Source organism: Heloderma suspectum, chromosome 4 (assembly GCF_057233095.1).
Source record: "Heloderma suspectum isolate Gila_16-S chromosome 4, 16-S_ref, whole genome shotgun sequence".
NCBI classification, from domain to species: domain Eukaryota; kingdom Metazoa; phylum Chordata; class Lepidosauria; order Squamata; family Helodermatidae; genus Heloderma; species Heloderma suspectum.
The window spans coordinates 163804560-163822790 of record NC_139461.1 but is presented as its reverse complement, the minus strand read 5'-3'; the positions used below and the strand labels follow the sequence as shown (position 1 = coordinate 163822790).

Below are 18231 nucleotides of genomic sequence, written 5' to 3'. Positions count from 1 at the left end.
CTAGAAGAAAAGGAGGCAATGATAAGGTCTGGGCTTTAAAGTGGCTATGGGAGAAACACAAGAGGGAGAAGCCAGAAAAGGGGAGGCTCCCAAACGTTATTTTTTTTTAAAGGAAGTGCCTGGGGAGTGGGGGACTTGACTGATTAGTGATCTAATAGTACTCAATAAACCAAGCTTGTTGCATCTAACCCGTCGTTGTGCATAGTATTAATAGAGATGATGAAGAATGGCAGTTTCAACATGCCCCTCCCAGGAAGGTGCAGACAAAATGTTAATAAATCTTTATTGTACACATTTTTATTGAATACAAAAAAACATTGTTCAGAGATTCCATGACCCTAACACCACAAATACACATTTATCTGTTTTTGAGGTGTAGCAGGCCCCTAGTGCACCAGTGGAAGTGAACATGGACTGGGGGTTGCATCATTCAGGTACTGTTTGCTTGTCTCACTGCAACCATTCCTTAGAGAGCACAAGCACGAGGGAAACCTAGAGAAGGTCATCTATTCTGCACCCTTCCCCACTAAGGATCTGCAAACTCTAGAACTGAACTGATTAGCACAGAAAGAAGAATGACTGGCGAAGACAATATTGTAGACAGAAAGAACAACATTCTCCATCTGATATATCAACTGGTATTACTACATCTACCTAGCATTAAACAAAACCAGTTTTTCCCCTAACCCAAGGCCAAACAAAGCTTATTTTAAATTGTTTCCTGCTGTAAAAATATAGTCTGAATATGAGGGTTACAGAAACAGCATGAATAAAATCAGTAGCAGACTTATGAAATCAAAACAGTCTCGCTAATTCAGCAATCTTCTCTTCTCTTGCAGATGTGTACTTGTCCACTATCCTTGCCAGATTTTCATGGTATTTCTCCAAGCCAGCCCTCAGGCTAAGGTAGATCTCCTTGAGGGGGGTGGGGGTGGGAGAAATGAGGTATAATTATTGGAAATGAAAAATAAGATGCCAGGCATATCTATAGACAGTGATATACTGTTTCCAGAATATTCTGAATTGCAAAAATTTCCAATGCTAATTAGGTTCTGATGCCCTAGAGCAGGGGTGGGCAACTTGTAGGTCAAAACATCTGGAGGGCCACAATTCCCATCATCCTTCACCATTGGCTATGCTGAAGGAGTTGTAGTTTAAAACATCTGGAGGGCTACAAGTTGCCCACCCCTGCCTTAGACAGATCTAATTTAACGTGTTTATTTAGTTGTTGTTGTTCAGTCGTTGTGTCTGACTCTTCGTGACCCCATGGACCATAGCATGCCAGGCCTTCCTGTCCTCCGCTCTCTCCCGTAGTGTGCTCAAAGTTTATTTAGTAAACAAAGCTAAAAAAATACCCCTTGTTAATGTTGTATTCCAACAGTTTTACCCCAAGTATTTGTCCAGAAATATTTGAGGGGGGAAATTAAGGCACACTTAAGGTGATTTAAATGTTCTATTACGTAGAAAAGTTTATTGGAATACTTGTAAAAATTTGAAGACTATAGCATGAACTTCCCTTACATTGTTTAAATTTAAGAAAAAAAAGGTAGTTCCATTTCACTCCGAGACAGATGTATTTCAATGACATATATGAATGCTAGGGATAATCACCTGCAAAACATTAATTACAACTTTGAAACTGCCAAGCTTCAAACACAGCTTGAAACTCAGAGCCAGTGTGGTGCAGTGGCTAGAGTGTTGGACTGGGAGTTGGAAGATTTGGGTTTTAGTCCCCACTCGGCCATGGAAGCTCACTGGGTGACTTTGGGCCAGTCGCAGACTCTCATCCCAACCAACCTCACAGGGTTGTTGTTGTGAGGATAAAATGGAGAGGAGGATTATGTACGCCACCCTGGGTTCCTTAAGGAGGAAAAAAAGGTGGGATATAAATGAAATAAATCTTACCTAATATTGTATTTGCTATTGGCATACATTCATTTTTACTAATGAACTTCTGAAACAGAAAATTTTCTGAGGAAAAATAAAGCCCTGGAAAAGTTCCTATGGAAAATCCCCACCCCCCACCCCAAACACTGTCTACAGGTCTTCATATTACTCTGATCAGTGATGTATTTGCCATTTTGTAATATAAAAACAGCAGCATTACTTCTGAAATGTGCTAAACATTTCAGGCATCTTTTGTCCCAACTATGAACCAAGGTGAGCACAAAGTTGGGTCTGTTCTTCTGAAATGATTTGGGCCAGTGTTTTCATAGAATTTTGTATGACGGGTGCCATTGGCAGACTCACCTCATCCATGCTCCTAAACCTGTTCCAGAGCCATGCAAGGGCTATACAGGACCCTTACACATGATGGGTAGTAGCAGAAGTAGCTACAAATGACAGCTGCTGCCATGCTGCTTGCTAATCTGGTGTTAGATCAAGCTGTTAGTTATAGTCCCACCAGGCTTGCGAAACCCAATCCTTGTACTCCAATGATACTTCCAAAACTACAGGAAAATACCCCACTGCCTTTCTCAACAGAAGGTTTAACATTTTCTCTTCTTTTCAGATTACATGCAGATAACTACTGCATCAGGGTCAGAAACACTGACCCTACATCAGGGTGAGAAACACTTTCAGGGGCGGACACGAGGGTAGCATGCGCATTGGCTTCAAGCCAACAAAGGAAAACATCTAAGAATGTTCCATAGGTTTCCATTTATGGCTAACCTAGGACCTGAGCTGAACTGCATTAGCTCTCAAGTTGAGATGCCAGGTGAACCTTTTATTGCTGCACTCCCCAGCAAAAGCCACATCAGCACGACGGCGCACTTGACTTCGGCTTGTTTGTAGTTTAACTAGGGGTGGACGAAAGTCCCTTACCTTTCGCCGAAGCTTGTTCGCGGTGGGGGGGAGGCGCTTCGCTGCTCCCCCCGCGAAGTTCAGGCCGGGGGGGGGAGGCTTCCCACCTCGCCCCGGCCGAAATTCAGGCCGGGAAGGAGGCTTCCCGCCTCGCCCGGCCGCGAACTTGAAAGTTTAAAAAAAAAACAAAAAAAAACGCCCCCGTTATAGGCTACGTTAATCGTCACGTAGCCTATCACGGGTGACTTTAAAAAAAAAAAAAGCGCGTACGCTAATGGCGGCCCCCATAGGGAGCCGCCATTCGCGTTCCTTATTTGGTCGCTGTAGTCTACGTAAATCTTTACGTAGACTACAGCGACCAAATAAGGAACGGGAATGGTGGCTCCCTATGGGGGCCGCCATTATCCGTACACACTTTTTTTTTTTTAAAGTCACCCGTGATAGGCTACGTGACGATTGACGTAGCCTATCACGGCTGACTTTGCAAATCTAGCCGTGATAGGCTACGTGACAATTAATGTAGTCTATCACAGGGGCGTTTTTTTTTTCTTTTATTGGAATGGCGGCGGCGGCAGCCGGTCGAAAGACCGGCTGCCGCTCCCGCCCCACACGAACAGCTGCCGAACCGCCGGCCGGACCCGCCGCCGGGAGGGACATTCGGCGAAGGTAAGTCCCGTCCCGGGGGGGGGGTGCGGAGGATTTCTCCCCGAAACTTGTTCGGGGGGCCGAACACGTTGGTGCTCGGCCGCCCGAAGTTTCGGGGAGAAATTCTCCGCCATCCCTAAGTTTAACATTGTAACCCTATTCCAGGGGAAGGTTTTATCATAACATCTCACTCACCTGAGCTTTCAATTTCTCTTTTCCAACATTGTCATTTAGCTGCTGAATAGCACCTTTGAGCCGCTTTATTTCTGTGTGAGTTGCTGTCAGCTTTTCACAGACAGCTCCTCTTTTCTCCTGAAATCTGCTACAATACCTAGAAAACAATTAGTTAACTATTTAGGAGAGCTACTCTAAGTTAATAAATATATTAGACTACTAGCAAATGTCAATTCACATACCAGTAATTTTCTACATTGTTTATGCTTTACTTTGAACCAATACAAAAGCGGAATCGAGTTTCTCTACATATATATATTTAGACAATTACTTTACTCACATATATTAGCTCTTGCTCTAAAAATCCTAATATTACAAAAGACATACACAGACAGGTTTATTAATGATACTAGTAGTTTCTGCACCCCTTCATGGATCACTGCCTTGTTGTGGCGAAGGGGCCTGCGTAACTCAGTGAAGCCATAAGCTATGCCGTGCAGGGCCACCCAAGACAGACAGGTTCTGACAAAATGTGGTCCACTGGAGAAGGAAATGGCAACCCACTCCAATATCCTTGCCAAGAAAACCCCATGGAACGTATCACAAGGCTAAAAGAGATGACGCCGGAAGATGAGCCCCTCAGGTCGGAAGGTGTCCAATATACTACTGGGGAAGAGCAGAGGGTATTTCCAAGTAGCGCCAGAAAGAGTGAAGCAGCTGGGCCAAAGCCGAATGGACACTCAGCTGTGGATGTGTCTGGTGGTGAAAAGAAAATCCGATGCTGTAAAGAACAATATTGTTTAGGAACCTGGAATGTAAGGGCAATGAATCAAGGCAAGCTGGAGGTGGTCAAACATGAGATGGCAAGATTGAACATCGACATCTTGGGAATCAGCGAACTAAAATGGACAGGCATGGGCGAATTTAATTCAGGTGACCATCATGTCTACTACTGTGGGCAAGAATCCCTTAGAAGAAATGGAGTAGCACTCATAGTCAACAAAAGAGTGGGAAAAGCAGTACTGGGGTACAATCTCAAAAACGATAGAATGATCTCAGTACGAATCCAAGGCAAACCATTCAACATCACAGTAATTCAAGTCTATGCCCCAACCACTGATGCCGAAGAAGCTGAGGTTGATCGGTTCTATGAAGACCTACAACACCTTCTAGAACTAACACCAAAAAAGATGTCCTCTTCATCACAGGGGATTGGAATGCCAGGAAGTCAAGAAATCACCGGGATAACAGGCAGGCATGGCCTTGGTGCACAAAATGAAGCAGGACAAAAGCTAATAGCGTTTTGCCAGGAGAACACGCTGATCATAGCAAACACTCTTTTCCAACAGCACAAGAGGCGAGTCCACACATGGACATCACCAGATGGTCAATATCGAAATCAGATTGATTATGTCCTTTGCAGTCAAAGATGGAGAAGCTCTATACAGTCAGTAAAAACAAGACCTGGAGCTGACTGTGGCTCAGATCATGAGCTTCTTGTTGCAAAATTTCGGCTTAAATTGAAGAACGTAGGGAAAACCACTAAACCATTCAGGTATGACCTAAATCTTATCCCTTATGAATATACAGTGGAGGTGAGGAATAGATTTCAAGGATTAGACCTGATAGACAGAGTGCCTGAGGAACTATGGACGGAGGTCCGTAACACTGTTCAGGAGGCAGCAACTCAACCCATCCCAAAGAAAAAGAAATGCAAGAAAGCCAAGTGGCTGTCTGATGAGGCTTTACAAGTAGCTGAGGAAAGAAGGGAAGCGAAAAGCAAGGGAGAAAGGGGAAGATATATCCAACTGAATGCAGAGTTCCAGAGAATAGCAAGGAGAGACAAGAAGGCCTTCTTAAATGAACAATGCAAAGAAATCGAGGAAAACAATAGAATGGGAAAGACTAGAGATCTTTTCATGAAAATTTTTTTTTTCAAGAAAAGGGAACGTTTTGTGCAAAGACGGGCATGATAAAGGACAAAGAAGGCAGGGACCTAACAGAAGCAGATGAGATTAAGAAGAGGCGGAAAGAACACACCGAAGAACTATACAGGAAAGATCTGAATGTCCCTGATAGCCATGATAGTGCAGTCACTGAACTTGAGCCAGACAACCTCGAGAGTGAAGCCAAGTGGGCCTTAGGAAGCATTACTAACAACAAAGCTAGCGGAGATGACAGTCTTCCAGCTGAACTATTTAAAATCCTAAAAGATCATGCTGTTAAAGTGCTGCATTCAATATGCCAACAAATTTGGAACACTCAACAATGGCCGCAAGACTGGAAAAGGTCAGTTTACATTCCAATTCCAAAGAAGGGCAACGCCAAAGAGTGTTCAAACTACCGCACAATTGCGCTCATTTCACATGCCAGCAAGGTGATGCTCAAAATCCTACAAGCTAGGCTTCAGCAGTATGTGAACCGAGAACTACCGGAAGTACAAGCGGGGTTTCAAAGAGGCAGAGGAACTAGAGATCAAATCGCCAACTTTTGCTGGATCATGGAGAAAGCAAGAGAATTCCAGAAAAACGTCTATTTCTGCTTCATTGACTATGCTAAAGCATTTGATTGTGTGGATCACAACAAACTGTGGCAAATTCTTAAAGCGATGGAAGTACCAGACCACCTTACCTGTCTCCTGAGAAACCTGTACGAGGGTCAAGAAGCAACAGTAAGAACTAGCCTGTCAGGGTGGACACTGAGCCCATAGATTCCCAGAGCAGTTCTGCTGCTGAGGAAGAGCAGTCGCTCCTTCGGGAGAGGAGCGCGCTCCTTTTTCCCAGGACCAACAGCTGACGGAGATTCCTCCCACCCACATTCCTAGTTTAGAAAGCAGTCCAGGGAGTGTCTCAGCACAGATAGCAGACTGGGTGGATGCGCGGCACAGACGAGGAGAGCGGCGCCAAAGGGTTCGCGCTCAAAGAACGGTTGCGCCCAGAGGATCCAAGGGAAAAGGGGAGGGATTCTCCCTAGTCCTTATATTCAGGGGTCTGCCAGTAATTACCTTTCAAACGGGGACCAACTGTTCCAACTTAGGGCATAGGGATGCTGCTGCTCAGATCTAGTTGCTACCTGTAGAGTTGTTAAGTTGTAAAAGAAGAATAAAGCTTTGAAAAGAATCCCTTTGTCTGCGTCTGGACTTGGCTACTGGATTAGACTGAGGCTGCCCTCCAACGAGCCCTTGACACAGACATGGAACAACCGAGTGGTTCAAAATTGGGAAAGGAGTACGACAAGGCTGCATATTGTCACCCTGCTTATTTAACTTATATGCAGAGTACATCATGAGAAACGCCGGGTTGGATGAATCACAGGTCGGAATTAAGATTGCCGGGAGAATTATCAACAACCTCCAATATGCAGACGATACCACCCTAATGGCAGAAAGCGAAGAGGATCTCAAGAGCCTCTTGTTGAGGGTGAAAGAGGAGAGTGCAAAAGCTGGTTTGAAACTCAACATTAAAAAAACAAAGATCATGGCATCTGGCCCCATCACTTCCTGGCATATGGAAGGGGAAGACATGGAAGCAATGACAGATTTTACTTTCTTGGGCTCCAAGATCACCGCAGACGGTGACCGTAGCCATGAAATTAAAAGACGCTTGCTCCTTGGGAGGAAAGCTACGGCAAACCTAGACAGCATAGTAAGAAGCAGAGACATCACCTTGCCGACAAAGGTCAGTCTAATCAAAGCTATGGTTTTCCCAGTAGTAATGTATGGCTGTGAGAGCTGGACTATAAGGAAGGCTGAGCGCCGAAGAATTGATGCTTTCGAACTGTGGTGCTGGAGAAGACTCTTACGAGTCCCCTGGACTGCAAGGAGGTCAAATCAGTCCATCCTAAAGGAAATCAACCCTGAGTGCTCATTGGAAGGACAGATACTGAAGCTGAAGCGCAAATATTTTGGCCACCTAATGCAAAGAGAAAACTCTCTGGAAAAGACCCTGATGCTGGGAAAGACTGAAGGCAAAAGGAGAAGGGGACGACAGAGGATGAGATGGCTAGATAGCATCACCGATGAAATGAATATGGACTTGAGCACACTCCGGGAGAGAGCGGAGGACAGGAAGGCCTGGCGTGCTATGGTCCATGGGGTCAGGAAGAGTCGGACACAACTGAACAACAACAAGTAGTTTCTGCAGTTTTGAGACCAGCCTTAGGAGAAGTAGGTTTGACCAGAACAATGGGTAGGGTTTTCTTCCCATCCAGTGCTGGTCAGTCTTCTCCCTTTACTAGTATTTTCCATTTGGAACACTCCAGTTTGTCTGTACCCTCATCACCAAAATAAAGTCCAGATTGTTTTCTAGGGTTCATGATTTAGAAGCCCTATGTCCATCAAGGTTTCTTATACTGGGACTCATCACTTTTAGACGTATCAATTTCCAAATAAGACCATCATACACCTGTTAAACATGGAGTTTGGCACCTATGATTTTCATAAAATGAAATGTTTATTCCCATGCAGCTGGACTACCTCCCTCAAGCTCATGAAATACTTGCAGTGTGAACGAGTTACCCAACCTGGCCTACACCCTCTCCAGGTTTGTTTTGTAAACTAGTCTGTAAAAAGTCTTCTTTGTGGGACTCTATGAAGAAAAACTGGATATAAATATAAAATGGTGGTCCTCCCACTCCCTCTAAGCTGAGGCACCAAGGGTAAGGTTTCTCTCCTTATGGCAGCCCAAATTCCATTTCTCCTTTGAGGAGCCCATTATGTCAGGGGTGGGCAACTTGTGGCCCTCTAGATATTTTGGCTTACAGCTCCCATCATCCCTAGCCAGAGTAGCCAATGGTGAAGGATGATGGGAGCTATAGGCCAAAACATCACTTGGTTCGCATGTAACAGTTTGCACAAGCAGGAGTGAGTGAGTGCGCTGCCCCCTGCATGTGCCTCGCTCCCGCTTTTAATCAACAACTTACCACCGGCTGGGTTGTAGGTTGTGCACGTGAAATGCCAACCCAGAGTGCTGGTTTTTTAGGGGCTAAGCAACCTAGCAGTTAACCCAATAAGAAACCATTCCTGTTGTGCACTGCAAATTGTGGATTGATTGATTAATTAATTAACCCACGATTTGCCATTAGGTGTGAACTGGGTCTTTGTCTTCATTAGTCAATGAACTTTTCAACTCTTACTAATCAACTTCTTTACTAACCACCACCACTAAAGGATGGCTTCTGTGTCTCACACCCCTTTGAATACAGCACAACAGATAACAGAATACATCTGTTATCATGAAAACTGTGGTTTTGTAAATTTCCCTTTTGCTTGAGAAGAGCTGTCTCTCTTTGGGACACAAACCCCAGTTTCCCTGCAGGCCTTGAGATTTTTGATAATGAGAAGTGACAGGGAAATTATAAAGATTCATGAAAGGCAAATAGGTGTTTGTAGAAGTCTTTGCCATGAAGCTATCCCAGTGTGACTTCTTCAGGATGATGAAAGAAAAAAGGGGCATTAAGTTAAATTAGAACTATGTTGAAAATGTTGCTTTCAACCTGCGTTGCTGATATTAGCACATCAAATCAGCCGAGTACAAGAAAATACATAAATAACTAGTACACCTGCTTTCCAAAAGGCAGCACAATTGTGCCTTCTTTGGGATGAGAAGTTTGAAGTTGTATTAAAGTATTTTAACAGTAGGATAAAAACAGAAATGCCAGTCATCCATACTCAGTTATTGCATGCTTGCGCTCTTCTGTATCCTCACGTATTTTTTTAAATTTGATTTCAGTAGTGGCAAGTTTTTCCCGTTTAACAGTAACCAGTCTTTTCAAGGACATTTCCTCCGTCTTGGCATTCTTGAATCCGCTTTTGCTACTCTCTATTTGGTCCTCTAGGGTTCGGATCTGGAACGTGAATATTTTGGAAAAAAATGTGAGAAGTAGTTACGGAAAAACCTCCAGTAGAGTACCGGATGGCGCTGTTTAAACAACATGCTACAAACCTAAAGAAACACAGTATCTGGCCAATCCAAATACTGTCAACCTGTTTTGTGAAAAAGCTTCACAAAACAGTAAGAAATGCTTGCATAACAACCTTGAAAACATTACATATGGTACATTCAGACAAGCAAAGACATCATTTCACCAAGCTTTTTTGAAGACTGATATTTTACTGCTTTGTTGGGCTGTGTGCGTGCATGTGCTCTTCCACACTTATATCAGATTGGCTTGGAAATGAGATGAGTTATTTACCTAATAATCAGTAAGTAGTTCAGTTCATTGTGGAGAAACACCTGCTGCCTTGCTGGGGATCTACTTTGAAGAGCTGTGCCCAGGAAATCTGGAAGTAGGAGGCAAAATCCCCCTCCCCCAGCCCATTTTCCTGGAGTCAGCCCTGCAAATAAAAGGCAAAGTAGGGACTTCTAATACTTGTCTCCTTTGAAGCAAGCATTTTAAGTTCCTGAAGTTCATTTTCAGGGCTAAACCTGGCAAACCTCACCTGCATCTTCAATGGTTTTAGACTTTTGGCTTTATGGTGATTTATAGGTTTATTGAATGGATTTCCTAAACTGACTTGGCACCATTTGGTAGACAGCCATGATATATTAATGAAAACAGGAACTAAAATTTCTATCTTCTTCTCAGGCACATTTAGTAACGAGATTAGCTAAAATGCGTGTTTTGCTGGCTGTTGAGAATTCATTTCCAGATGCACATTTAACTCTTAACTCTACAGCAACACAACTGCATTTTGGCAATTGTGTTTTCAATATCCAGAATATTTTTGGACTGCTAATATGAGTAGAAACCAACATGGAATGAGCTTCTATTACAGGTTCTCACAGTACCAGTCAAGTGCCCCAGGACTATTCATCACTACATCCTGTGATAGAATGCCAACCTAGCAGCAGGACAACAAAGCTTATGACACAATTCTGCCAGAGAAAGGGCCAAATACAGCCTTCTTCTGAGCATACAAAGGGACTGCTGCGGGCTACATAGCTATTATTTGCAACAGGAGGCTAACATGTTTCCCATTTCACCATCCAGCCTTCCGTCTGTAGCCCAAGGCCCAATCTGAAATTTTCTTCAAGGTGTGCTCATGCCAGAAGGAATTGTGCCTCAAAAGGTTTGAGGAACAGCAGTTCCACAACTAAAATTGAATTGTCTTTGCATAACACAAACCTCTGCTAATATATTCAGCAATTTATCCACATTTGCTCCTTGGGTTTGCATTTTCTTCTGGTACAACTGTACCTCCAGTTGACACGATGGAAACATCTCTACCAGGTCTCTGTAAGCTTCATATTTCTCAATTATTTCTTGCTTTGTAATTAAAAGAAGAAGAAGCATTTTAGCATTTTATGCATTTTAAAGACTAGTGATATTTTGAGAAAAACTACCATGCATTTTAAAGAAGTTGGCAAAAACGGTGTGCTGAAATTATTGTTGATGTATATAAGCCGTACCTGTATATAAGCTTAACCTTTAAATATCAGAAAAATAAAAGTGACTAAGGGCGCAATCCTATGGCCGCTAGTCAGGGGCTAGACAGCCATAGGATACGTTGGTTCCCAGGATCTGACCTCTGAGCCCATGCTCCGAGGTCGGTTCCCTGAGAACTGACTTTCACCCCTCCTGCACTGCCTCATAGGCAGTGCGGAACGGAAGAGGAGTGCGGAGAGGCAAAAACGGAAAGTCGTTCAAGTCGGAAATCCAGTACGACACATCCAATGTGTTGTCTGGGCACCGTTTCCCCCGCTCCACCTTCCTGTGGCTAGACAGCTGAAATCGGCTCTCTAGCTGCAAATGCAGGGCGGCTGAAGTGCGGAGGGGACGATCCCCTCTGTGCTTCTCCTGCCCTGCATTGGATAGGCGGTCGCCTCTGAGTTCAGAGGCGGCCGCCTATCCCAGTAGGATTGCTCCCTAAATGAACAAGCTATCATATTTACATACTATTACCATCATTATTTTTATAACATCATTCTTGTAAAAAGTGCATTCCAAAAAATGAGAGGACAAGTGTTTGCCCTAAAGGGCTTAGAATTTAGAAAATGATACAATGGAGACAACAGATGAAGGGGTAGGAAATGAAGACAAGCATAAGGAAAGGAAGAGTTACATATACTCAGGCTTAGTTACCAGTAGGGTGTGGGGTCTAGGGTGTTGTATCAAAGACTTCCTGAAAAGCTTTTTATATTTTAAACTGTTTTATAAATAAATACTGAAAAGCATAATACAAATGCTGTAATTAAAAAACATACTAGGCACCCTTTAAAAAACGATGTAAAAATTCATGCTTGTTACCTGTCTATTACAATATCTATTCTGTCAATGCCTTGTATTTTCTTCAGTAAAAAGAATTACCATGGGAAGTCCTTCAGACAAAACAGTATTGTGGTTAAAAGAAACCAATGCAGTTGGAACAGCAATTCCCCTTAATAGTTTTCTTTGACTACACAAATGCACCCTCCTCCCTGAGGTAGCAACTCCTAACCCCAAAGCTCCAGAATACAGGTGTGAAGTACTTAAGTTGTTCAGCCATTTTAATTTTTAAAAGGTTGCTTTCTGCTTAGACTGCTGCTGCTCTGTTGCCAGGGGTTCAAAGATCATAGAAAGTACAAGTAATGCTAGGAAACTCAAACTCAGGGGGGCAAAAGTAGCCTAGTTACTAGAATAACCTGAAACTTCACAAAGTTCCACTGCTCTTCTGATTGACAGGTTGGGAGGGAGAGTTGGAATAGTAAATATTAGTGAAGTTGGCAAAGAGACAGAGAGCTAGAAATCAGAAGAAGCCAGGACAGAGAGTGTTGCAGAAGACCCAACTTAAGGGATAGAAAGCTGGGCTGAAAGCAAGGAGTCTGGAAGCTACACTACCAATGAGTTGAAACAACTTCCTTTATTGCTAGCCCTTGGCTAAAGGAGGAAAGTAGTCTAGATTGATGTGTTTTTCCATGCAATTTTCATATCCAAATTGCTCCCATAGGCTGGGTTTGCATGTCATAGTGGCAAATCGTGGGTTATTTAAACAATCAGAGGTTAACCCATGGGTCAGAGGTTCTTTACAGAAAATGGAAGCAGCTCATGGCACCATCCCAGCAAACCGTGGGTTCATAGAATCATATAATAGTGGGGTTGGAAGGGGCCTATACGACCATCGAGTCCAACCCTTGCTCACTACAGGAATCTAATTTGAATCAGGTGAGCCTGTGTAGGTGCTGCGCTGATGTCTGTATTCCGTAATGGTCTGAACGAGGGACAATAAACCAAAGCTGAAATCAAACAAGATGGAGGCCCTGTGGATGGAGCTCATGTCTAGGAATAGGATGTACAGCTACTGCAATGCATTGTTCATAGGGCTGTCCTTGAAGACAGGTTAAATAGCTGTAACATGCCAACTGTCCCAATGTTAACTGCTAAAAGTTTTAAAATCTGTTTTTTTAAAGATTTAATTTTCTAATTTATAAATAATTTGATTGCCCTGTTCCTTGTTTGTTGGTAGAATGTGAGAGCATGTACATTTTGTAATGTAAAGTTTTTTGTTCATAAAAAGTTTTATGTCATCCAAATCTAGTGTCCCTGAAGGATTTATTAAGGCCCTTAAATAAGCATTTTCCCGTGCATCTGGAGTTCTCTCTCTTCTTTCTCGTGAAGTTGGTGCCTTCCTGTTTTTTTCCCAGCGTCATTTTGAATGAAGGCTCATCACTCTAGAACCGATTTCCAATGGTAAGATAAATGGGTTAGTAGTAAAGAGGGCCTCTGTGCATGTGCAAAATGTTTTTCCCTCAGTATTGAGCAATTACAACCAGCCTTCTCACATCTCTCTGATCTTAGAAGTAATATTAACTGCTATAATTATAATCATTCAATCAAATTGATTGGCAGCAGGTTCTACACCCAGACAGAATGCATGTAACATGAACTGAACACCTAGTTTCCACAAATACTCAAGCTGCTGCATTGTGTACCAGCTGCAGTTTCCAAACTCCAAACGTTTCCAAACGTATTAGTTAATATGAGTTCAGCAAACCTCACAAAAAGCAAAGTTAGTCATATGACCATCAATAAAATTCCAAAACCCATATTAGTGTAATATGTTTATTAGGCCAACCAAAAGATCACAAAAAATGTGTAAGCTTTCGAGATCTCAAGGTCGCTTCATCAGGCAAGATGTAATAAAAAGCATCTGAGAAGGGGAGTGTGTGTGTGTGTGGGGTGGGAGAATGTGACTTGATGGTGAAATCAGAGCATGCAGAATTTAGCCATTCTACAGTGGGACCCAACACTGGAGGAAGAGGATTTTATACCATCAGAAGCTGTAACTTTATTCTCTGAGGGTTTGCCCCCTCTACCTACTAGCTACCCAATTTGGCTTCCATTGACTTTTTTTAACCTAGAAAAGCATCTACATTATCTCCTGTTTTGTCAATATAAAGACCGACAGATAGGGATCTGCGGATGACAATGGAGCCACACATAACTCTTCCATCTTCAGAGCACCAACTCCACCAGAATAGAATGCCAAAGAGGGTGCCCTCCTGCATGGATAGGGCCAGATGCTAGCTGGGTCCATGGTGGACATGAAATCCTAAGCCACTCCTGACTGAGCAACCCCAGCACGAATGTTGAAATCCCAGAGAACAAGAAGCTTTGGGTGATTCAACACCAGCCCCAAGATTTCCCTGGCTAGCTCAGGAAGGGAGACTGTTGAGGAGCAGGCTAGACAGTACACCAACAGGATCATTACAATATCCTGGCTACCCAATCGCAACAGCATGCAGTCAAAATGAGTGGACTGCTGGCTGGAGCATCTGGTTAGTGAGATAAAATTCCTATAGATTGCTGCCACTCCATCTTCCTGCCCCTCAGCCTGCTGTACTTGAATAACCTGGCAGGCAGACCTGGGTAAGCCACACTCCTCCCTTTTCCCTCAGCCAAGTCTCTTTAATACATGCCAGGTCAGCATCTTCATCCAGAATTAAGATGAGTGAGGTGTTCTCCAACAACTGACCTGGTGTTAAAGAGCAGGACCTTTAAGCTGGGAGGACTAGTTTCACTGTCACCATGGCTTATCTCGGTAGATAACATGAAACGAGGGAAGGCCAAGCCACAGCCTGCCCTCTTTCCCCTTCACTGGTCAGATGGGAATCCCCCCAGTTTTCTCTTGAATGGTCACTCCCATTTCCCTACTCTCCAAAGCACATCTCATAAAGCCCACCATAGCAGCATTAAAACCACCTCCTTGAAAATACAGGTTGTAAGAGGGCCAAGCAGTACTAAAGCTCCCCACAGAACCCCACCACCACCACACACACATAGTGGGGTGCCCTTGCCCTCCCTAAAGGGCTCCCAAAGAGGCAATCAGCTTTGGTGTCACCCCTTAAGTGGTAACCCCACCGCCCAAGGGCAGTGTCTCTCTTATAGCCTCTGGGTCCCAGCAATGATCCAGTGGGGCTCCTGGAAAAACACAGATTCACAGCCAGGCCTCTCTAGGAAGCTGGATCTCTCTGGGCAGCCTGATCTCCTGCAGTAGCTCTACTTGGGTTTCCCAAGCAAGATGGTAAAAACTCACTTGCTGTTAGTCCAAGGGCAGTTGGTCTTCCTTTCACCCCTTTCTGCACTGGAGTGGCTGCTGCTCTTACTGTTATCCCCAGGTCAAAGGCAGGGCCTCTCTCACAGCACCTCAGACCCAGTCATGGCCCAATGGGGCCATGCAGCCTGGAGTCCAGCAACATCTGGAGGTCCCTAACCCTGCCACTGCCGCTCCTGATCTTAAGTAGGTAAGGAAGGAAAGACTGGGTGGGAGCCCTGGCACTGAGGTGGTGGGAGGGTGCTGAACATCCTCTTCCACTTGAGTTTTGACTGTCTGAGAGAACTTCAGGGATTGGAGAGCTTGTATCTCATTTGAGCTTGGGTCCTCCAAACTTCCTGGGTTCAATTCTGAGCTAGGCTCAGACAAATGATCACACCATCCCTAAGGTATAAGGCAAGCTGCACGCTTAACATATGCAACCAAAACATAGCCACTCCCATCTTCCTGCCAAATGGAAGCAATATTACCAAATGAACCTGAACATCCAAACATTTCAGCAGCACAAACTCCAGAATAAAGGGTGATAACTTAAATACTCTTGTTGGAGAAACTGGTAACCAGGAATGTTCCTGAACAATCCAAACAGATCTTCAGCATGCTACTTTTATGGTAAGCTATTTAAACAGTTTCCCCTACAATTTTGTTCCATAAGCATGGATGCTGAATTCTTGGAGAAGTTCACAAAGAGAACTGCTGCCCCCAAAATGGCAGCATAAAGATTCATAAAGATGACAATCTTCTGTAATTTATTGAGAGCTACTTAATTACAATGAAAATGCAACAGATCTGTACAAAATTGCATAAGGATATTGTCTGAAATCATTTTTACCCCTATATGAAAACAAACCAAATGTAACATAGTCCAGATTCAGACAATCAGTCGGGGAACAACGCAGCATTGGTTGTTTACTCAGCCCCTGTGCATGCCGGTCACATGACTTGGATTACCCTAATTACCCATGCTGCAGGTTGCAGTGTTGCCTGAACCCAGCGGGGGGGTGCAGGTGTAGTGACTTTTCACCCAACCTACAATCCACAGTTTGCAGAGGGGTTATACGGCGGGTGAAACAGCATTACGCCTGCGCTGAGCGGTGGGTTCAGATGACAGAGCAACCCGCAACACAGCACAATAATTAGGGTAATCCCGGTTGTACAACAGGCACACACAGGGGTGGGGGAAAGAACCAACACTGCGCTGTTTCCTCTACTGATCATCTGAACACCCCCATAACGTGACCACTTTAATTGATTAGTTTAAGCTAATATAACCATTTTAAAGCAACAAGAACCCATCAGCTCCCTGAGCTGGAATTGAACGGAGCCTTTTCAGAAGATGACTCCACCTGGAGTTCCAGCATGAACCAGGACCAAGGGAGACAGGGCATCTGGAGCAAACCTGCAGGATCAGGGGCCAAATGTACCTGAAATGGATTGATCTCCCAGCTCAAGACCCCTACAACCACCACTGGATCCTCAAGAACGACAGCAATGAGCCAAAATTGAAGTAAAAATGGCTCCCCGCAGCACTGTGGACACTTGTCAGCATGAGGCATCCCATGTCTGAGTCCTACTCAAGAAGATGAACCATGGTCAGGATGAGGGGCCTATTTGTACTTGGGGAGCGGGCAGCCAGGCTTACTTAAATTCGCGGTTACTGCTTGGAGGCAGATTCCATAGCCTAGTGATCTTCTGGATAGTTTGCCTCCTCCAGCTCAGCATTAGGTCCTCTGACTGCTAAATAGCTTCCCTGCCTGGCTCAGAAGCCCAAAACAGTAGTTCAATTGTCACTGTAACTGTCACCCACAGCTCTACATTTGACAGCTGCTGTGCAGTTGACAAGAATTTATAGATTTGGAGAATACACCTTCTAATCTTTGTGTCAGTCTCCCCATGTTGAGCTCTCTCAACATCTACCTTCTGAGTTAGATTCTTCCACTGTTTTGTTACTGAAGCCATCACAGCCATGACATTCTTGTTCTTTGGTGTTTGGAAAAACAACTACCAGGAGAGAGATTTTCCTAAGCCCGTTTTATCCCTACCCTTTCAACCTTCTCTATCAGCCTTCTGAATGCCTCATGGCCCTGCCTGATCATGCCTTCTCCTGCTTCCGTGGTTATTTTAGGATTGCAGTGTCTCCTGAATACTACATCCATTTGCTTGAACAGTGCTCTACTTTGTAAAACAGCTACAAACACACTGGCAAGGTCCCCAAATGTTGTAGCTGTTTCCCCAACAGAAATGGCCTCTGCCGGTCCATTAGTAAGTGATGCCATCTCACCTAGATTTGTGGCTTGAAACTACAGGGAACAAGAGATTCCTGGAATTAGCACTTTGGAGGGAATTGCTTTTGACCATGAGTAAAGTATCCCATTCATTTATGTTACTGCCTGTGATACTAGCAAGAGTTCATCCACCAGTATCAGAGAGGGTGGCACAGTTCATAGGCAATGAGGAAATGTTGCATGAATTTTCTGTCAGTTTTGATGCATATCTTTGTTGTTGTTTATTCGTTCAGTCACTTCCGACTCCTCGTGACTTCATGGACCAGCCCACGCCAGAGCTTCCTGTTGGCCGTCGCCACCCTCAGCTCCCCCAAGGTCAAGTCTGTCACCTCCAGAATATCATCCATCCATCTTGCCCTTGGTCGGCCCCTCTTCCTTTTGCCTTCCACTTTCCCTAGCATCAGCATCTTCTCCAGGGTATCCTGTCTTCTCATGATGTGGCCAAAGTACTTCAGTTTTGCCTTTCATATCATTCCCTCAAGTGAGCAGTCTGGCTTGATTTCCTGGAGTATGGACTGGTTTGATCTTCTGGCAGTCCAAGGCACTCTCAGAATTTTCCTCCAGCACCACAGTTCAAAAGCATCTATCTTCCTTCGTTCAGCCTTCCTTATGGTCCAGCTCTCACAGCCATAGGTTACTACGGGGAATACCATTGCTTTAACTATGCGGACCTTTGTTGTCAGTGTGATGTCTCATTGCTGTCCTCCCAAGAAGTAAACGTCTTCTGATTTCCTGGCTGCAGTCAGCGTCTGCAGTAATCTTTGGGCCTAGAAAGACAAAGTCTGTCACTGC

The 18231-nt window shown here is 44.2% G+C and overlaps 1 protein-coding gene across 9 annotated transcripts in view; it reads right to left on the bottom strand.

Moving 5' to 3' along the window:
* Positions 1–266: 266 nt before the first annotated feature.
* The window catches only part of NUF2 (NUF2 component of NDC80 kinetochore complex), a 64992-nt gene continuing 47027 nt past the window's right edge, over positions 267–18231 (bottom strand). For 4 of the 9 annotated variants that reach the window (XM_084851035.1, XM_084851031.1, XM_084851032.1 and 1 more), the window contains 5 exons: positions 10750–10890; positions 9293–9468; positions 3646–3781; positions 1612–1860; positions 267–915 (listed from right to left, as the gene is read on the bottom strand). In XM_084851035.1, the coding sequence (XP_084707161.1) occupies positions 796–915; positions 1612–1860; positions 3646–3781; positions 9293–9468; positions 10750–10890 (822 nt within the window). In that variant the 3' untranslated portion in view covers positions 267–795. The remainder of the gene's footprint in view (positions 916–1611; positions 1861–3645; positions 3782–9292; positions 9469–10749; positions 10891–18231) is intronic. The other 5 variants (XM_084851038.1, XM_084851036.1, XM_084851034.1 and 2 more) reach the window with 2 other exon arrangements.